The following is a 20703-nucleotide window of genomic DNA, read 5'->3' as shown; positions in this document are numbered from 1 at the left end:
ATGGTTCTTAAGGGCTCCTTTGGCAGGGCTCCTCGCGAGGGGCTCCTCGTGCGGAGCCGGAGCCGGAGCCGCGGAGCCACTTTTTTGGGCTTCTCCATGCAGGCCTAAAACGGCTCCGGCTCCTCCCAAATATGCCAAAAAATGGCTCCGCGGTCAATGCCGTTTGGTGCGGCTCCGGCTCCTCCGTGCTTTGGTAAGCGCACGGAGCCGGAGCCGGAGTCCTGCCAAACTGGCCCTAAATACACGATTTCTTTTTGCCAACCAATCGTGTATTTTTGCCCCGTCAAACACTCGAGCGTCCAGACCTGCTAAAATGCTCGAGTTATGTATAGAGTAGAGATCAACTTCACAGGCAAAGGGATTCGCAGATACTTTAGTACCCCGTCCGTGACTGAATAAAAGAGGCTGTCAGAGCAGTAAGTACCTCCTCCTGGTTGGGACGATCAACGGCGGCCGCGACACCCAGAACAAGCAAGAACACAAGGAGCCCGCAGGCGACACGAGCCCGGCCGGACGCCGACGCCGCCGCCGCCATGGCACACCGCACGACTGCTTAACCCGAGTGACAACTGGAGATGGTCTGCAGGAGCTTGAACTGAATCACCTCTCCACGCCAAGTGCGTATAAAGGCCTCGCCTGATCGTGACGTACTGTGAGCCGGCGTGACAGTAGGGAGTGAGGTGGGAAGGAAAACCCAAGTGCTGGAAAAGAACAGGCAGAGAGCAGTGATGATTCCGGACGCCACGGCGGCGGCCTGGCCGTGTCCGGCAGTTTCCAAGCCATGCAAGTGCGGCGCAGCCCTGCACGGGATGGGCTGTTACGGCCTGGAGAAGAGGGAGCCTTTTCCCCCGGTCTTCGAGACGCCGGCCGGGGCTCGGCGACAAGGTGTGTTTGGACGGTTTGCAGGACGCGCCGCTGCACTGCAGCCTGCACCGACGACGGCACGTTGGCACGGTTAAATTTTGGGCGACCGTGTATGTGTTTGACTCGGTCTCCGTTGATGTTCTTAGTTTCGAGCCGACGAGCACGCTGCTCCACTCTGCTGGTGATGTTCCCCCGGCCCGTTGCCGCTGATGATCTCGCCCTCGCTTGCAACGCCGAGAGGCAGATCGATACGGGCAAGTTGGCCAACGGTCTCGGTCGATCAGCCCGGTGTTCGCGCGTCAGCTAGCTCGTCTGCTTCGCACTCGTGCGTGCTCCCTCCGTTCCAAATTACAAGTTACTCTAACTTTCTTCGAGAGTTAAAATATCTCAAGTTTGATCAAATTTATACAATAAACTACTGACATTTTGTGATATCAAATAAGTAAAATAATTTTTTCATTAAATATATTTCCATAGTATATCTATTTGGTAGCATAGAGATACTCTCAATAATTTTGGTCAAAGTTTGGCTCTTAGTTGGAATGACTTAGGGGGTGTTTGGATACGAGGTGCAAACTTTAGCAGGGTCACATCGAATGTTCGGATGCTAATTAGAAGAACCAAACATGAGCTAATTACAAAATTAATTGCACAGATGGAGTCTAATTCGCGAGATGAATCTATTAAAGCTAATTAATACATCATTAGTAAATTGTTACTGTAGCACTACATTGTCAAATCATGAACTAATTAGGCTTAATAGAATCGTCTCGCGAATTAGACTCCATCTGTGCAATTAGTATTGTAATAGACTATATTTAGTACTCCTAATTAGTATCAAACATCCGATGTAACAGGTGCTTAACGTTAGCAGAAAACCCCTTACATCCTCTTCCTACGTCTCGTGAATGGACTACTCGTGATGTGTGATTCAACACGTGATGTGTGATTCAACAGAAACACTGCTGCATACTGTAGCATAACATTCTTGAATGTGTGTAGGATACGCTTCCACGTAACCACATCTCATTGCTGGCTCCAGCTCCACCAATAAGGTTCCTTCCACGGTGTGCCTGCCGCCATTCTCGAGCTGGCTAGCTTCATGGAAGGTACTGTACGCATCTCAACGCATGGGCATGGACGTACGGTCATCTTTATGTGCACATCAGTATCAGCGCGCACACTTCATTTAATTAATCTCCTACTTCTTCTTCCTTTTTAATTGAAAGACGACGATGGCTTGCTGTGGTCCTACTCCTACCAAGTCTCCAACTTGAGGCACGCAAGCGAATGCGAGACGCAGACATGGACTCGTTGAACAGAGCCAGCTAGCGTAGCGTTACGTTCTCGATCTCGCCTTCCCTTCGCCAACCCGGTCGACACACCACCACATATAGCGCATCGCACACCATCAACTACTACCACTGCGTTAGGTTGTTGGTGTTCGCTCAACGCACCCGCTTCATTCCGCTCCATCATCCTCGAGCTTCCTGCTGGTTCAGCCGCCACGCCACGAGCCCACGAGAGCACCACTGCCCGCGGGCTCGGGCACCGCACTGCCGCGCGCCATGCAAAGCACTGCTGCCTCGTGGTCTTCGCTCTCGTCCCGGTCACAAGTTACTAGGTGCGTGAGCCTTGACTTCATCCAAACAAAAAGCTAAGATTATTATAAGCAGTAATTTGGTTTATTCCTTGATATACAGTTCAAATTTTCAGTTGGCAATTAAGTTTCAGACGTTTTTTAATTAGGAGAGAGGTTTCAAGTGTCTTACACAAAAACTTCAATTTTCATGCTCCGAGATGTTGATTTCATTCTTTTCCATGAAAATATGCTTCATTTCCTTTGTTCCACCTGAATACTACGTGAACCAATAAGCTGGCTGATTCGTTAAAAAACAACTGACTGCTGGACTGCTAGGATCTTTTTTTTTTATGTTGAAACTTCGAACCGGTTCCAATTGAAGTCGTTTATTTCGTGCTGATAAGACCACTATTTGAAGCCGTTTTGGAAGCTACCGTACAGCAACAGTTTGAGAGTAAAAAAATGAGCCAGAAATGCAATAATGCAACTCCAATGTTGGTTGGTCTGGTCGGTTTCTTCTGAAAGTGTTTTCGGTGGAGAATGGAAGTCGCTCAAAGTTTTTCGTAGCTGTCCAACTTTTTTCTTTTTCCATGCTATTTTATTTCAGCCCGAAGTTGACACTGAAGAGTAGGACAACTGGAGGAGTATCCTTTCGTAATCCTAAGCATGGAAAGGGGGACATGGCCACCGTGGCTAACCTTGCAAACCAACCAGCACGGTCTAGGCAAGTGGAAACATCACCGTTTGCACAACGCAAGGCCGAGCCAGGCCGCATCCGGCCACCCCATGCCACGGGCTATCTCGGGGCTAATCCGGCCAACTCGTGCCCGCTCACGCCGCTCGGCTTCCTGGAACGCGCGGCGACCGTGTTCGGCCACTGCCCCTCCGTCGTCTACCACGACACCGTCTTCACCTGGTCACAGACGCACCGGCGTTGCCTCCGCCTCGCCTCCGCGCTCGCTTCCCTCGGCATCTCCCGCGGCGACATCGTAAGCCACCGACCATTTTCCTCGGACGTCAATTCCTCTCGTTCCTCTGCACGTATCTGCTATTCTGCTTCACTGGCGAAAAATTGACACGGCGATCGATCGAAATGGATCAGGTGTCCGTGCTGTTGCCCAACGTGCCGGCCATGTACGAGGTGCACTTCGGCGTGCCCATGAGCGGCGCCGTGCTCAACACCATCAACACGCGCCTCGACGCGCGCACGGTCGCCGTCCTGCTCCGCCACTCCGGCTCCAAGATCGTCTTCGTCGACCCGGCGTCGCTCCCACTCATCCGAGACGCGATGAAGCAGCTCCCGCCCGGGCACCCGGCGCCGCGCGTCGTCCCCGTCGAGGACCCCCACGAGGAGGAGTTCCCGGCCGCCCCGCCCGGGACCTTGACGTACGAGAGGCTCCTCGAGAAGGGCGACCCGGAGTTCAAGTGGGTGCGGCCGGCGAGCGAGTGGGACCCGATGGTCCTGAACTACACCTCCGGCACGACGTCGGCGCCCAAGGGCGTGGTGCACTGCCACCGCGGGCTCTTCCTCATCACACTTGACTGGCTCGTGGAATGGGCCATGCCGCCGCGGGCGACGTACCTGTGGACGCTGCCCATGTTCCACGCCAACGGCTGGAGCTTCCCGTGGGGGATGGCCGCGGTGGGCGGCGCCAACGTCTGTCTCCGCCGCGTCAACGCCGCCACTGTGTACGCCGCCATCGCGATCCGCGGGGTCACCCACCTCTGCTGCGCGCCCGTCGTGCTCAACATGCTGGCCAACGCCCCCGAGGGCGTGCGACGGCCGCTCCCGGGAAAGGTGCGCGTCCTCACGGCCGGCGCGCCACCTCCCGCGGCCGTGCTACAGCGCACTGAGGCCATCGGCTTCGAGGTCAGCCACGGGTACGGGCTGACCGAGACGGCGGGGCTGCCGGTGTCCTGCACTTGGAAGCGTGAGTGGGACAAGCTCCCCGCGCCGGAGCGCGCACGGCTCAAGGCGAGGCAGGGCGTGCGCTTGCCTGGCATGGCGGAGGTCGACGTCATCGACGGCGAGACCGGGCTCAGCGTACCCCACGACGGATCCACGATGGGCGAGATCGTGCTCCGCGGCGGCTGCGTCATGCTAGGCTACCTGAACGATGACGAGGCAACCAGGGCGGCGATACGCGACGACGGGTGGTTCTACACGGGGGACGTCGGCGTGGTGCACCCGGACGGCTACCTGGAGATCCGGGACCGTTCCAAGGACGTGATCATCAACGCCGGGGAGAACATCAGCAGCGTGGAGGTCGAGTCGGTGCTTTACGGGCATCCGGCGGTGAACGAGGCGGCGGTGGTGGCGCGGCCCGACGAGTTACGGGGCGAGACGCCGTGCGCGTTCGTCAGCCTCAAGGAGGACGCGGCGGGGGCGGTGACCGCGGCCGACCTCATGGCGTGGTGCCGGGAGCGCATGCCGCAGTACATGGTGCCCAGAACGGTCGTCTTCCGCGCAGAGCTGCCCAAGACCTCCACCGGCAAGATCCAGAAGTACGTGCTGCGGAACCTCGCCATGGAGATGGGGCCCGCACGCAAGGGCGGCGGTACCGCGGTAGCATAAGCTAACAAAGTAATGATTGGATTGTTTGACATTATCAATTACCCGATCAAGAATTCAAGATCCAAGACATCCGCAATGATCTTCAACATTCGATTGTGTTTCTTTATCTTGATTTTATATCTATTTATAGTCAAGTTCTAGATTAGATTCACCGTACCCCTCACGTTGGATCCATTTGATAGGTGAAAATTTTCAAAAGAAGAAAAATACAAAAAAATACAACGCTTTCTTAAAATGTTACGTGTTTAGTTTGCATACTTAGGTTGTTACGTGTTTGAATCACACGCTTAACAAATCATTAATCCTCGTCCCTCGGTCATGAGCCGGCCAAACGGGACGAGCTGGCTGCGGGACTATGCGCGAGCACGTCCAGTTCACCGTGTCGCTCCGAGCTCTGCCACGACCACAAGCGTCACGACGACAGGCCCGACAGCCTGCTGCCCCCTTCACCAGTGCTGCGCCCATGCGCCAGCCTACCTCCCTTACCTCCGCCGCGACGTGTTGACGGCCGCCCCGGCCCTCCTCTCTCTTCTCCGATGCAGCACGGCACGGGAGATCGAGTCCACGTGCGTGACTGAGATCCTCCCGCGCGCAGAAGGTAGCAGCGTCCTCCCCGCGGAGGCACTTATCTCCTTCACGGCGTTAAGGAGGGTGTTAGGACCTGTTATATTAAATATTTGATACTAATTAGAAGTATTAAATATAATCTAATTATAAAATTAATTGCACAGATGAAGTCTAATTCGCGAGACAAATCTATTAAGTCTAATTAGTCTATGATTTGACAATATGGTGCTACAGTAACCATTTGCTAATGATGGATTAATTAGACTTAATAGATACGTCTCACGAATTAGTGGATTTTACAGTTAATTTTATAATTATCTCATGTTTAATCCTTCTCATTAGCGTCCGAACATGACTCCTCGTATCCAAACACCACATGAGGCGCGGTCCCAATCTTCCTCTTCTCTCCTCGTCCCAACTCCCCCAACCACGAACGCATCTCACAAGTCCCAACCAGGCCGCCGCCGCCGCCGCCCACCTTCTCTTCATCCGGAATCCGGCCTCCGTCGCCCATCTAGACCCCAGCCGCTGCCGCCGCTTCACCCGGAAGGTCGGAACCCCAGCTTCCGCCGACGTTCTCTTCCCCCAGACTCCCGGCCCCAGCCACCGCGGTCGAGCCGGGACACCGTCGGCACGCCCTTCACCCAATGCTCCGTCGCCTCCCTCTAGTTCATCCGACGCTACCCCTGCTGTGAATCTGCAAGTTTCGTTCATGGAGACCTTTTCCTCAGTTCTTCGTATAAATTCATTTGTAGTAGTAGCCCTGTGCATGTTTCTTTAAAGAATTTGATGCAAGACCAAATATTTGGATACATATTTAGACTTTTAGAGTAAAGATTTCAGATTGATAAAAGACTTGTTACTCATTTTAAATTGTGACCCCTCGTCTCATTTATGGATATACGGATCTCTACTACTGTCTGAATACTATTCAGAATCGCACCTATCTGAATGACTTGTGTGGTGTCTTTTCCTGTGAATGGAATTCAATAGGGTGTTTTGAATGCTCTTCTTTGGCAAGAATCATGTCTTTGACTGTTTCATTGTTTTTTCAAGAACCTAATGTAAAATTATTTGACAGACACTCATTGCAAAATTGCAGTATACTTGTAAGAATGAATTTTGAAAGTCTGACTTTGCACAACCATTGGGGAATATTACAACAGACATGGCAGTGAATCAGTCATCTGGAACTCTTCTGAAAGAAATTGAGAATCTTATCAATCTCATCTCATTGTAAGAAATTTCTTCTTCCTGTGATATTATTGTGTGATTATTCCCAATGTATATAGAAATCTCTTCTTCCTGTGACAATTATGCTACCTATATAGAGCCTCTGCTTCATATGTTATTTTTTATGTGACCAAGCATGCCAATGTGAGATTATGATGCCCCTTAATTATATAGTAGATTTCCGAAAGTACCAGAACTATTGCAGCAAGTGTTTAATAGTTCTTGCAGAATTCCATTAGCAGATCAGCTTAAGAGATCAGCACTGTTTTGCTAGGTTCAGTACTAATAATGTTGTGTCAGAAAACCCCAAAGTGACTAGTGAGTAGTGACCCTATGCTTGTGAGCTGTGTCAGAAGTAGATATCAGTAACCCTTCAATATGTCATACTGGTCATACTCGTCAGTTTACACAGGTAATCATTTAGTGACCAATTACTGGGTCTGTTTTTACAAGTTTCAGTCACTGTTAAATGCCAATCACTGTTACCAATCTACCACCACCACCTTGGCTTCTCTCCTTTTTTATACCTTTTTGCTGCACCTATCTGGAAATGGAAGCAGTTTGATAAAATTAAGTGATGTGATAGATCAATGATTTTCTATATTATTGTACTTGTTTATGGCCAAACTATAGCTATCACTTTTAGATCTTCCTACAAACTTTGTTGCAAACTCATCATAGATTACCATGTATGCAAGATGGTTCCATTATACGGTGTTGCTTGTTTCAGCTGAATGTTTCTTTGTGAGCTAATCTTTTCTACTACTAATTAATTCGATGCTCTTGCTCAATGTAGGAGTGCTGCATTTGCCTCAGCTACGATGATGATGCAGAGCTCTGTGCCTCAGCATACATGTTGGTAATGATTTGGTCTAAAAAATGTGTCAAACTACAAAACTCTAGTATTTATCAAACTGTTTATCTGTTTTGCAATCTGTCCAAATGATGTTGTTTCTCACCATCCATTTTTTTTAAAAATAATCTTAAGGTAACATATATTATCGAAACACGAGGGCACGACGGCAACGGCCATGGCTTCGCCGGAGCTCCGCGGCAGCGACGGCAGCAGCTACGATTTCCACCTCCGCTCGCTCTCTGCGGCCTCACGGGACTCCGCTGCAGCCGCTGACCCCGCCTCCGACCCCAACCTCCTCCAATCCGTAACCACATCTCCCTTGGAGCCCTTCTCCCCATGTCTGGTTTATTGGATGTATACATACGGATTTTTAGTTTGTTGCTTCTTGCGCCATTTTTATTTTCCCGTATGAAGGTGAGGAGGGTGTGTGAGATGTGCCGAGAGGCGAAGGAGGCGAGGGACGAGATGGTGGCGCGGGCGTTCCCGGTGATGAGCAAGCTGTTTCAGCGATGCGCCACTGCTCCGACGCAGGCCGTGGCCTCCACCGGCTCGCTGCTTCTTGTAAAGATCTTATTATTAACATTTTGATGGATAAATGCTCGGATGTTTGGAACTATGGTCCTTTCGCGTAGAAATGTACTTCTCCCTTACAACTTTATTGAAAATTACCAGTAACGTGCGTATATCTAGTCATTTGGGGAGAGAGTTAATATATTGCTAAGCACATGATAAATGCATTACTTCCTGATTCACCCAACAATCAATTTTATCTGCACGGTTATTGGTGTCAGATTACTTTTAAATGTTTCCTTATTTCATAAAGGGTTCAGTTATACTTCTAGCAAGAGTTGTTTAGACTTTAAAGACATGTATTTTTCCTTCACAGACCATTCTGCAATTCGTCCTGGACTTTGGGGAGGCAGTCTTGCATGATGCTGATGATAGTTTGAAAACCTTCTTCCGCTCTTGCTTAAGTAGGTAATATTGCTCTCTGCGTTTGTCTCTTGGTGTATATACTATTATGTATTGCTTTCAAAAGCTTCTAAAATCACTCCAATTTTCTTTCTTATAAATAGGGAGTTCGCGGATCCTATTGTTGCAGAGCGCACACTTGAATTCCTTATAGCAAACAAGACAAAGATCCTTGGTTCTTTTCCCACCTTGATTCCACAGGTGCATACACATGAAATGATTACTTACTTCGAAATAGTAAATAATGCAGTTTATGTTGTTGCAAACCATTGCTTTTAAATATATCAATGTGTCAATTAAGCTTCCTTGTTTGTTTTTAAGCATATCTATCTCTTCTCTTTCTATTTTCCAAATTGATCTAAGCATGTTAGCACGTGACAATGCTTGTGTACTGTTGTTTATATGCAGTTTTATCCGTTGCTGTTGAAGTTAATTGCATCAAATGGTGAGAGGTATATCCCCTTTATTGCTGGAACTTCTGAGAGTTTTATGTACATGTTTCCTGACACTGGTAGCATAAATATTTCATATGAATCATGTCGAACGACCTAATCTGTTTGCTAACATTCTAGACTGGAAAAGAAGTTTTTGGAAGTACTTCCATTAATGATGTCAGCAGGATCTTTTCTTCCGCTCTTCCTGTCCCTTATGGATCTGCCAAGTAAGCCTGCTGATTATGTGCTTTCAGGACTTCCTTGAATTTATTTTAAGCCGCATGATTTTAGCAGCTAATTAGCTTATGACAGGGGCGGAGCCAGGGCAGTTTATAGTTGACCCCGATGGTTTTTGTATTTCAATGGAAAACCACGATTCACAGTAACTAAAGACCCCCATCCTGCATTCATATAGTGAAGATGACCCCAGTCATTAGGTGGCCTAGCTTTGCCCCTGGCTTATGAGTTAGGTGCACAATGGCATAATTAAATTCTTGTTTCTGCTTTCATCTGGAGCACATCCTTAAATGTGAAGGATTTGCGTAATGGATATAGCATGATTACATAATCTAGTCCCTGCGTGTCATGATTCACTTTTTATTTATGCACATGAACTAAATTAGTTGTCACACTATATAGATTTCTTTTAATAAAGAGCTGTTTTTTATCTTTAAGTTTTAATATTCTGCACACATTATCAAGCAGCTCTGACTGATCTTAATTAGAGATTGCAAAAATTGATGGTTTGCTTTAGATATTTATCTCTTTTTCGGAGTGTTTTTAACTTTCAACCATGCATTGTTGGTCTTTGTTCTGTAATAACGGTTGATTTCAACTCCTTTGTTCCTCTCTCACTACTTGCGCATCCAGTGTTGGTGGTGGCACTGGAGAAGGTGGAAAGAAGTTCTGGAACTCTTATTGGTAGTAGTATAGCTACAATTCAGAAGAGCGCTGCTCCTGAGGTTATCATTGAATAAATTCACAAAGTTATGAATGAATTACCTAGTCCAAATTGGCTAAGCCATTTTTCTTTTCTATTGTGCAGATGCTTCTTGCACTGATGGATGAGGCATACACTGGTTCTGCAATAGAAGATTCTAGTGGTATTTCAGGTTCTGATGATAGTAGCCCTCTAGACCTCGCTGACCCGATGTTCCTAGATCTTCTAAAAGATGAGAACGATGGCATTGCTGTAAGTAGTTTCTCCTATACAATAGTGTATGTTCAATGTTTCTATATTCCCCCTAATTCTTAGTACTAATGGTATCTTTTTCTGTTGTTTCCTTCAGGCAAAACATTGGATATCCCCTACAATATCTTCGACACTACAAGCAGCAGTTAACAGCACACAATCAGACAGATTAAAACAGTCGCTGGAAATGGCACCTCGCTTTCTTTCTTTGTATTTTGCAACTGCATTGCGGGATGTTAACGACTGTAGGTTTCCTACCTTTTTTAAATTATGATTGCTATTGATACATATACTAAATTACCAACATATTGTTCATGTGAAAAATCTGTGTTTGTTGGTTCAGCGCTGTTGTGTGCTCTTGTTCCAGTAGTTATGTCAAGATATGCTGCAATGTTCCCTGACAAGGTTTTCTCATTCGAGGTAGACAACTTAAATTTATTTCGAATTTTCCTAGCCTCTTATGTGACATACTGATATTTTGTAACTATAGTTAGATATATAAGCTGGGTGCTGTTTGTAACCAAGGATATATTACCTTTCCAATATCTCTGTTTGCTTGATCTGACGTAACTGATTAATTCTGTTGGAAACCAATTGATAAGCAATTAATAAACAACGTCGCAAGCTAAAGTTGAAGGATTCACCATATATGTTGAACTATTGCAGCTGTTGTTTTTGCCAAACTTACTAATTCTGAAAGCCATCCTAAATGATCCTTTGACCAACTGATGGAGCAGTGATATGTTAAGTCCATCTACTTTTTTGTTGGAATATGTTGGAAGAGCTAAATGAAAGAAGTACAAAACTTAAAATTCTGACATACCCACCTTCACCCATAATCCACAATGATGCTATGTTTTTATGTCTTGTCTGGCTCTGGACTTTGTTATTTGCCTAACATGACTTCTATAAGTTCCAACTTCCAATTGTATATTCTAGGTTCCCTGATATTACATTCTTGTAGGTTAGGAAAAGACTGTCGGATTTCATATTGGCTGCTTTCCAGCGGTCTCCTGACATCATTGCGATACTAAAGGTAATGGGTGTAAATTTTTGTTGTTTTATTTCTTACTATACATACAAGTCAGAACTCCGAAGTCTGAACCAAATAAATGCCCATGTTATGTAGTACTTAGCAGCAATAAGGAGGCCTTTAAGAACTTCCTTTATATACAGAGTTTTGTTAACAATTATGCATGGTAACTTTGGATCATTCTGCTTTAAGAACTTCCTTTATATACAGAGTTTTGTTAACAATTTCACATGATAACTTTGGACCATTCTGCAGAAGCCTATTACTGACAGACTTGGTGAGGCTTATGATGATCCTGGAAAGGCAAGTATATCTTTCGAGTTCTTACATCTATGTTCGAGTTCATGGTACCACTGAAATCGCTACATCATCACTTGCTCAAATAGCTGTTATGTCCTTTCACTGCATCTGCATTTTCTTATGGACTGACCTATGCAGACAGAATTAGCATTGCACTTGTGCTGGGCCATTGGTGAGCATGGAGCTGGAGGGATAAATCGCAAAGATGTAGCTCGTGAACTATTTGAAAATTTGGAATTGTTACTGTATGAAAACCTGGCAACTAGGTGAGGCCAGTCTACTGTTTTTGTTTTCTATACTTGCATGGCATGACACATGATTTGACTTCTTTTATATCTTGTCAAGTCGTTTGGGATTAAGCCAGGAACCGGGATTTGATTCGATGGGTGCATCTTCTAGAAAATCATCCCAAGCTAGGCTCCTCTGCTTCGTGGTGACGGCAATTGCAAAACTAGCAACATGCCACAGTGAGTTGCTTCCGAGAGCACGCGTATCATTGGCTAAGGTGCTGACTCAGTCCTTCCTTTATGTGATATAAATGATCAGTGTAGATGTGTTTACATCATCCATCAGTGTTACTTCTCGCACAGCATCTTAACTGCTTTGTTTCCTGCAGGTTGCTCGTACCCGAACCTCAGACAGGAGAGTCTGGCAACGTGCCTGTGACTATTTGGGGCTCATGAATGAACCGGCCATCTGTTTATCTGTACTGGGACCGTCCACTGCCCAAGGAAATGGTCCTGGTATTGTTGACTGGAGCGAAGGAGGAACAAAGATGGTAGCTCATGTTCCCTTTTACCTTTTAGCCGAGCAAAAAGGTAAAAATTTTGCAAACCCTTCAATAGTTAGATGTAGAATGACCATCCTTTCATTTTCTTAAGAGAGCTATGCTTGCGATTTAAGTATAGTGAGATGAAAAATTATGCATGTTAACTAAGGATAAAACTAAAGTTTTATAGAATCAAGCGAAGAACGCTGCATTGTAAACTGACTTGCTATTTCTTGCTTCAAATATTTTCAGGTCCACCATTTCATGATTTTTCATTTGCGGACCTCCTCCCAAGACAGAATGAAGAGAAATTACCTTCATGAATATATCATGAGGGCCATGGTTCAGGTACTGATTTCGCTAGCAGAATGCCATGTCCATAGAGAACTTATTTCGTGATCATAGGATGCTGAAGATCCAAGCTCATTTTCAAGAAAAGGAATTGTATTGTATCAGTTACATGATTTTGATTATTTGAGAGGCACTCAGGGCTCGAGTTTGTACATGAAGTGACTCCTGCTTCTTCTGAGGGGAAAACAGTGTTGTAAATGTAACGTCTCTGCCTCTATGTACATCAGAAGGATAAGTTGTACTTGTACCATATGAAACGGCTCCTAAACATGCTGAGGTGCCTGGCAAATAGTCTGGGACATTGAAGTGGTGGCATGGCCATGGAACGCAATCATTTTACCCAGCATAGCATATTGTGACAAATATAAGGCTCATCTTCTTGAAAACAGCGGGAACATAACTGAGAAATTGGCATTCCATGGTCATGGCACTAAAGCCGAACAAATCGAGAACTTGAAGGAACAAAGGCATGCAGCAACGCAAGCACATCACGTACAACACATTTGGAAGATTGAAATGGTGGCCCGATACCAGAAACACTGCAAAGTATAGAACTGAAGGCACACAAATATCTATCCTGGAACTCCTACCAGGATGCTGGAGAAGTCTGAACAACAGCACAAATTACAGGCTAAATTACGGTTTTGTACTCCACAAGACAAGAACCCTAAAAATCATAAGTAGCAGCATCCGAGAGGCCAACATGAAGAGGAAGTCAATACCCGAAGTCCCGAACCAACTGCCCTTGCGTAGTGGTGACGCATTTTCTTTGACAACTGAAACATATCTTGGAATTTCCGGAAATTTTGCGGAAACTAGGTGAAAAATAACCCAAACTATGAGCACCACACCACATGGCAAGGAGAGTCTGAGGTGCGTTATTGACTTCCCACTGATGAAAGCTCTAAAATTTGCTGCTCCCGCAAAAGGATCACTGATAAAAATCATCAGTATTCAGAAGAAACCAAATGATGAAATTTTGCAGGTTCTAACGTTGCACATACCTCCAATGCAAGGATAAGAACACTTAGATTCAACGAAGCTGCTGGGGATTGCTCTCGCCTGAGACCGCGGCCTTGATGCGCTCCACGGTGCAGGCGATGAGGCTGTTCACCGTTGCCACTGAACCCAGCGAGAGCTTGGCTGTGGGTACAGAGCCCACTGGTATCTGGAACGCCACCGTCAGTCGTCAGGAGCGAGCCACCTGAGCCGACGCCGCTGTCCCCTTGCATGCTGGCATGCTGCCCCCAGCTGGGCTGTCGGGTAGGACGGCAAAGCCCGATGGCAAGAGCGCCACATAGTCAGGATCACCGCCGTTGAGGACAACGTTCATGGCCACGACATCCACTGGTGCGTAGATGACGTAGGAACCCGACGCGTCGGTGCAGCTCTAGTATGTTGGTAATGATTTGGTCTAAAAAAATGTGTCAAAACTCTAGTATTTCTCAAACTGTTCATCTTTTATTTCTATCAAATTATAAACTCGCAAATACGATTGAATTATTCATTCGTCGCTAACTTTATCTTTTATTTCTATCAGAAACCAAAAATCAGTGTACCATAGCACGTCAATCCGTTAGCTATATCTACTGACGCCCAAAAGTCAATGAATTTCTAAGAAAAAAATTACATAGTGCTCGAATGCTCATTACGATAAAAAAAAAATGTACGAATTTAATATTGGATGCGATCAATTTGATTTTAGATTATGTTTTATTTTTTATTTGGTTCGATTCATCGATGTGATGCTACTTTGAGTGTATAAGATAACAAATCATATTTCATAATTATTTTAGCTTAACACCTTTCATGTCAGCGCGCCAACGTGACTTGTACTCCTAACCTGGCCCCTAACCCGGCGGGCAGCGTTACACGTTGAGAGTTTGTCAACAAAATGTGACTCAGTGGTTAATTCGGTTACTGTAGAGAGAAGCATACTACATTTATTATAACAAACACATTTTTTTTCAACTTACAACAAATCCACACTATCAAATAATGTAGAATGCAACAGATTACAATAGCTCAGTAAGCCACATCTAGTTGGATGAGAATACATACCGTCCAGCTATAATGAGGTGCATAATGTATACAGCTACCCAAACCCATTTGAATACAAAGAAAACTGACATTTGAATCAGCGTCATGCGCATCCTTGCTGTTTGTACCTGAATTGACAGATACATGACCACTACCAAATTATATATTGACCACTACACCATTATCTGCTCAAATATACATCAATTCAACGATTATGTTGCACGTTACCAATATCTGCGATTACATACATCATTGATGCAACAACATAATTAAATTGCAATAGAAGAACATGGAATTTGAGATTTACTGTGTTATTTCCATGCCAATTATTTGAAGACATACAGCAGCACATTCTTGGTCCTCAGTTTACATGTGAGGCACCAAGAGGCTTGCCATGACAAGAATACAAGTATAGTATATACATTCAATTGTATAGTTATAAAGTTGCATACACAAGTAGTACAGAGCAGCAGCACCTTATTCCAATATTCAAGTAAGAGTACACTGAAATCAAGTATTCATCAGTTGCATTCTGAAGGGGATTACCTGACTTCAGAATGGTCCTTCGCATGGCAATAATGAGCCAATCTTCAGTCCTTTCTTCTGAGCGATTGCCTTCAATTCCTCTGATATCACGCTCTCCTCGATGATCATATGATTCAATCGAGTGGCGCGCTGAGCAAAGAGTTCGACATTGCCAACAGCAATGCTAGGACAGCGGGAGAGGTCGAGGATCTCCAGTGATTGCCCACAGTGCCTGAGAAGCGAGACCAGGGAGCCCCCCGTCAGTCCCCGGCATCCCCTGAGTCTGATGTCGATGAGATTCCGGCAGGATGACAGCATGGCACCAATCACCTTGTCACTCAGTGTCTCATTGTAAGACAAGTCAAGACGACGAAGACGCCGCATGCTTTGACTGAGAAATGTCAGTAACCCGGGCTCCCGTTCCACGACATCACAGCTAACCAAGGCAAGCTCTTCGATGCTCGCCCCAGTGGCTGTTCGCGCAAGAGACCGGAGTCCATCTCCTGTGATTAGGACGCAGCTCTGAAGGCGAAGTGCCACTAGGCTATGTTTGGGGTCCCGACCGCCGTGAATTGGCTCGGCTCCAATGGCAAGGAGATGATCATTGTGCAGGTCGAGCGGTAGGCGAAGGTCCAAGGTGTGCAGACCAGCAGCACGCTGTTGGATGAACCGGTGAAGGGCCTCGCTGCTGCCACCGTCATAAACAAGGAGGGATGTCAGCGCGTGGCAATGGTCAGCTGCAAGGAGGAGAACACGGTCGGCGACAGAACGGCAAGCACGAAGCTCAAGCGCGAGCAATCCAGCGAGGCAGCCCGCGAAGGCCAGCGACGCGGGCCCGTCTCCAGTGCCGTCGCAGGCGCGCAGTTGCAGCCACTTGAGGCTCCCGCACCGCCGCCAGAGCCATCCAAGCCCTCTGTCGCCTGAGCGGATGCCGCAAAGCGACAGCCTTTCCAGCGGCAAGGCCCCCGCGGCCTCGGCTTCGCCACCGCCGGCATCATCCGAGCTTGAGCCGGCGTAGTCAACGCTGGCGGCGGAGTTGACGAGGGCGAACGACTTGAGGCGCGGCAAGAGCTCGAGCCAGCGGAACGACAGGGGGCGGACGGCGGTGAGGTGGAGCGACGTGAGGCCGGACAGGGCAGGGCAGGCGGCGACCAGCGCGGCGGGGGAGACCGCCGAATCGGGTAGCAGCCGCAGCGTGGAGAACCGGGCGGCGGCCGGCGCGGCCGCGACAGCGAGCAGCACGGCGTCGGCGTCGCCGGCCGGAGTAGCAGCGGAGACGACGGTCAGGGCGGAGAGGAACGGGTAGTGGGACAGCAGGGCGGCGAGGGTCGCCGTCCCCGCCGCTGGCGCGGCATCCGGGGAGGCCGGCAGGCGGAGGGTCAGGGACGATGTGGAGGCCCTGAGGAGCGAGAGCCAGCGCCGGGAGACGAGGGACACGGCCGGCGCGGCGGCGGGCGGCAGGAGGCGGAACACCTCCTGCAGCAGGTCGTCGCAGAGCGCGGCGTCCGTGCCGGCGTAGCAGCCAGGGCGACGGCAGACGCCGCCGCCGCCGCCAACGGCGGCGGCGTGGCGGGAGCTTGTAGGCGCCGTGGTGCGCTGGAGGGGGCAGTCAAGCCATCGGATTGGTCCGCCCGGCCGGCAGCGCGGGTAGGGAAGGAGGGGAAGGGTGAGTGGCCTTTGCTTGTGGCCGCAAGATTTGGGGGGTGGGGAATGGAATGGGACGGGTGGTTTGCTCGCTGGGGAAGGTGCGGGCTCACACAGTGGGGGCCCACCGAGGGGTGTCTCCGCCGGCTGTGTGGTCGTGCGTGGCGGTCAGTGTCCTCGCAAAGATGGTTCCAGAGGCGGCGTTAGGCGAGCGAGACTTTTCTTCCTGAAAGAAACAAGTAAAAGGATACGTCTGACCTTTTTCTTTTAGAAAGGAAAAGAATACGAGACAATAACCTTGGCAGGCAGTTTTGTGTTGTCCTTAATAAAAAGGGAAAAGAAGAAGACGTGACGATAACCTTGTCTTGACCTTCGTCGTCTTTGAGCATGGTGTCTAGGTCCTAGCCCATCATCAGTTCATCACACCTCATCTAACCGCAGAACAGAGCACTCCGTTGGACTTTGATCTGTAAATTCCATCGTGGTCGATGCGAGGACCATTGAAGCGAACGTTGCAATTTTTTCCATAGTTTAAAGGTATCATATCAATTGAAAGATTTTTCATTTCACCTTTAACAATTTCCTAACCAAATCAACATATAAATGGCTTTGCTAATCAACTAAGAGAGAGACATTTATATGTTGCGTACCAACTATTCAAGCCTACACACAAATACACAATGGCTGTTAGTCTTGATAGTTACTGTAGATCACCATCATGCCCTATGTTTTAGTGCATGCTACCCCTTGCCCTACGTTAGATCAACGACGACATTGCTGGTAGGCAGGGGCGGAGCTAGGCCACTTTGTTGGGGTCAGTTGACCCCGACGATTTTTCTAAAATTAGTGAGGATTACTATTTCATACTGTCGTGTTATGCTGAATGATCTCGGTATCTAATGCTGATGAACTCCAGCGCCGTTTCGAGCTAGCTTCGCCCCTACTTACCAGCTCTAGCCAAATCAAGGCGTAGCATGTCTTAAAATTTGGTCCCTATTTGATTATAGGTTGAGATTTGGCTGTCCTACACCTACACGTGCCAACTACAAATCAACGGTCGAGCCTTGCCTCCGCGGAGGTAACGTAGCTGCCTGGTTGTATTGTAGTTCCCTTAAACGATGAGTTGTTTAGCATCCATGGGTTGTATGTAAAGTTTTTGGATTATCAAACTTCAAATGCTAATATTCACTATCATACATTTGATTTATGATTTGTTTCTCCGTAATATTCTTTGTAATTTATCTTTAAAAATAAGATTGCACATGACTATATTTCAACACAAAAAAAATATCACATGGGCTCTTGTATTAACAATAGTTATGACAAAATTTGGCGTGGCTACCATTCAAATGACCTTTTTTTCCAAGCAAGGATGGCTCAAACGAAAAAAAATTTCAATTTTTTTTTCACGTTTTGGCTTTGCCCATATTTGTCCATAGCCAAATTTTGGCTTGGCATGTTGGGGGCAGCAAGCACCAACCAAACAAATCCTTACTATACTATCTTTACGTTTCTCTCTCCCATATCTCTCGTGTCTCCATCTCTGCTTTTTTTGTGTGTGTGGATCTGATCATCAATCTTTTTACTTGAATGTCAATCAGTGATTACATGTGAAACTCAAATTGCTCGATATATCCAGCCAGTGATATAGACCGGGTCACTTTTACTTGTGACTCACATGCAGATATGCAATGCCATGCTGCTCAAGTGCTCATTCAGGCTGCACAACAAACCTACCCATCCAGCTTGTTACAGCAAGAAGTCCGACCCCTCGTCATGGTTTGCATATTGCAAGTAGCTCTAGTAGATCGACGTGAATCTTGTATCATCTGTAATAAGGAGATACAAAAATCATTTGCGACCTGCCATGGCGAACTCATACATGTCCCCGAGCACACAAAAATTTGCAATCGAGTTCCTTAGATCATCGCCTAATATGTGTTTATCGACGCAGGTTGAGCTCCTTTTTTGTCAAATTGAATTCTTTGTCCTTCACTATTTCGTCCTCACGTGCTCAATGTTTTTTTGTTCTTCCATCGAGTTTGTACGACGATTTGTAGCTGTACGACGTACATACGGTTACGTGATAAACCGGTGTTTTGGGTCTAGTCTATGCTCCTGGGACAATATGTATGGTAAAGGCTAAGATAAGAATACAAAATCAACAAATTAGTTCCAAAGAAACAATAGCACAATCTATTTTTAGTCCTCAACAATCCTTATAGATGGTGCCGGATCTTTCAAAAAAAAAAACAATCCTAATAGATTACGAATATGATATCATGGTGATATGCACTGTTGCAAGTCGGGTCCGTCCCCCACCTACTTTTCATTGATCGAAAGACCCCGAACAGGGACGGTTACAAAAACTTACACAGATCATCTCGGGAAGCCGAAGAGAAAAACATGAGATCGGCAAGGCCGAAAGAGAGAAAATTACAAACAAAGAGAAAGAAAAAGGTTGAGCACACCTCCAAGTACCACCCTGAGTAAACTGCCGATCACCGGATTGCCCAATTACCAAGCGACTTACTTTGCCGAGTCCGCACTGACCATTTATGAGCTTCAACCCCGGTTACCCACCCTGGTTTTCTGGTTGCCACTCTTCTTGATGCCCTCCGACGCCCTCCGAGGAGAACGGTGAGAGCTTGAAGGGGGAGGATCATCTCGAAAAGAACGAGCCCCCTGTCCACACTAACCCGACTTCAGATAGGAGAAGAGATCATAACACTTTTTCGAACACGAAAACAACCCATCTACGAGCGGTTGCGGAGACACCAAAGTTTGTCAGTCTGCATCCAGCTGCCGCACTTCACTGAGTTGCCGATGGTATCCCAAACTCGGAGTTGACGAGGCTGCCCGCATCAAGCTAGAAAAAGGGGGCTGGCTTCTCAATTTACCAATAAAGCCTTGTTTAGTTCCCAATTTGGGAGTGGCAAAATTGACATTTTGTCATAAATGCGCAACTGTAGCGTTTCGTTTGTATTTGTGAATTATTGTCCAAATATTGACTAATTAGGCTCAAAAGATTCGTCTCGCAAAGTACAACAAAACTGTGCAATTAGTTTTTAATTTCATTTACATTTAGTACTCCATACATGTATCGCAAGTTTGATGTGATGGAGAATCTTCTTTTTGCATAGTGTCAAAGTTGGGAGTTAGGAGGAAACTTAAACATGGCCTAAGTCAAGGTCCCTCCAATGCCCTGGGGGGGGGGGGGAGGAAGCCCCTCGGGCCACCAACGAATGCAGCCACCGTCAACCAAACAGATAGGATGAAGAAGAAGTAAGAAGCCTAGTAATAGAGCTCGCCAGATCCTAGCTGCAACTACCAGAGCAGAGCGGAGCCATGACATGGAAGAAGAAAGATGAGAGAAGAGAGGGTGAGATGAGAAGCACCACAGGTACAGGACAACGAGAGGGACCACCGCTGAAGTGTGGAAACACCATGGTAGTGGTTGCGCAAGGCACTCCAAAGCGGCGCCCCCAAGGCTGACTTTTTTGTTTTTTGGCCCTTTTTGCGAAAAAATTTCACAAATAGGCCCCTGGCGAAACCAATTCCGAAAATGGACCCTCGGCTTGGCGCCAGGCTGGCTGGCGCCAAGGTATAACGTCTTGGCGCCAGCCATCCTGGCGCCAAGGTCCCCACGCCCCGCCTCCGACGTGGCGGGCGCCGGCTGACGTGGCGCGGAGGCTCGGCGCCAAGATCCGTGGCGCCGAGCCTCGGCGCCAAGATCCGTGGCGCCAAGGCTCGGCGCCAGGATGGC

At 47.3% G+C, this 20703-nt stretch overlaps 3 protein-coding genes across 7 annotated transcripts; 2 read left to right on the top strand and 1 right to left on the bottom strand.

Annotated features, from left to right (window-relative positions):
* The first annotated feature begins 2306 nt into the window (after window positions 1-2306).
* On the top strand, window positions 2307-5111 carry LOC101776712 (probable acyl-activating enzyme 6). Its single transcript, XM_004960037.2, has 3 exons — window positions 2307-2488; window positions 3054-3435; window positions 3549-5111. The coding sequence occupies exons 1-3, from the start codon at window positions 2433-2435 to the stop codon at window positions 5019-5021; spliced, it is 1911 nt and encodes a 636-aa protein (XP_004960094.2). The 5' UTR covers window positions 2307-2432; the 3' UTR covers window positions 5022-5111.
* Window positions 5112-5971: 860 nt separating this feature from the next.
* Window positions 5972-12996, top strand: LOC101775229. 5 transcript variants are annotated; one of them, XM_004960035.2, is made up of 19 exons: window positions 5972-6287; window positions 6691-6824; window positions 7618-7680; window positions 7810-7981; window positions 8092-8238; window positions 8564-8655; window positions 8754-8850; window positions 9058-9101; window positions 9222-9310; window positions 9954-10045; window positions 10129-10275; window positions 10373-10520; window positions 10619-10695; window positions 11240-11311; window positions 11564-11611; window positions 11747-11874; window positions 11954-12113; window positions 12225-12426; window positions 12630-12996. In XM_004960035.2, the coding sequence occupies exons 4-19, from the start codon at window positions 7853-7855 to the stop codon at window positions 12698-12700; spliced, it is 1743 nt and encodes a 580-aa protein (XP_004960092.1). In that variant the 5' UTR covers window positions 5972-6287; window positions 6691-6824; window positions 7618-7680; window positions 7810-7852; the 3' UTR covers window positions 12701-12996. The 5 variants fall into 5 exon arrangements, with proteins under 5 accessions (XP_004960092.1, XP_004960091.1, XP_004960090.1 ...); XM_004960034.2 differs by having other exon boundaries at window positions 5972-6291; XM_004960033.2 differs by having other exon boundaries at window positions 5972-6291; window positions 6670-6824.
* Window positions 12997-13239: 243 nt separating this feature from the next.
* On the bottom strand, window positions 13240-17417 carry LOC101779711 (F-box/LRR-repeat protein 4). The gene is made up of 3 exons (XM_022824969.1): window positions 17364-17417; window positions 15315-17084; window positions 13240-14896 (listed from the first exon to the last, which is right to left on the bottom strand). The coding sequence occupies exons 1-2, from the start codon at window positions 17415-17417 to the stop codon at window positions 15321-15323; spliced, it is 1818 nt and encodes a 605-aa protein (XP_022680704.1). The 3' UTR covers window positions 13240-14896; window positions 15315-15320.
* Between the last annotated feature and the right edge of the window lie 3286 nt (window positions 17418-20703).

The sequence above is a fragment of the Setaria italica genome, chromosome III (assembly GCF_000263155.2).
Source record: "Setaria italica strain Yugu1 chromosome III, Setaria_italica_v2.0, whole genome shotgun sequence".
In the NCBI taxonomy this organism is placed as follows: domain Eukaryota; kingdom Viridiplantae; phylum Streptophyta; class Magnoliopsida; order Poales; family Poaceae; genus Setaria; species Setaria italica.
The sequence above is the reverse complement of the archived record's forward strand: the minus strand, read 5'-3'. Positions and strand labels throughout refer to the sequence as shown.

Excerpts from the sequence above, each read along its gene's own strand:
- LOC101776712 (XM_004960037.2), top strand. The coding sequence starts at position 2,433 with ATGCAAAGCACTGCTGCCTCGTGGTCTTCGCTCTCGTCCCGGTCACAA. Across the intron at positions 2,489-3,053 it reads TCCCGGTCACAAGTTACTAG|CCCGAAGTTGACACTGAAGA; the intron begins GTGCGTGAGCCT and ends ATTTTATTTCAG. Across the intron at positions 3,436-3,548 it reads GCATCTCCCGCGGCGACATC|GTGTCCGTGCTGTTGCCCAA; the intron begins GTAAGCCACCGA and ends GAAATGGATCAG.
- LOC101775229 (XM_004960035.2), top strand. The coding sequence starts at position 7,853 with ATGGCTTCGCCGGAGCTCCGCGGCAGCGACGGCAGCAGCTACGATTTC. Across the intron at positions 8,851-9,057 it reads TTCCCACCTTGATTCCACAG|TTTTATCCGTTGCTGTTGAA; the intron begins GTGCATACACAT and ends GTTTATATGCAG. Across the intron at positions 11,612-11,746 it reads CTTATGATGATCCTGGAAAG|ACAGAATTAGCATTGCACTT; the intron begins GCAAGTATATCT and ends TGACCTATGCAG.
- LOC101779711 (XM_022824969.1), bottom strand. The coding sequence starts at position 17,417 with ATGGAATTTACAGATCAAAGTCCAACGGAGTGCTCTGTTCTGCGGTTA. Across the intron at positions 17,085-17,363 it reads CTGTTCTGCGGTTAGATGAG|CCGGCGGAGACACCCCTCGG; the intron begins GTGTGATGAACT and ends ACGACCACACAG.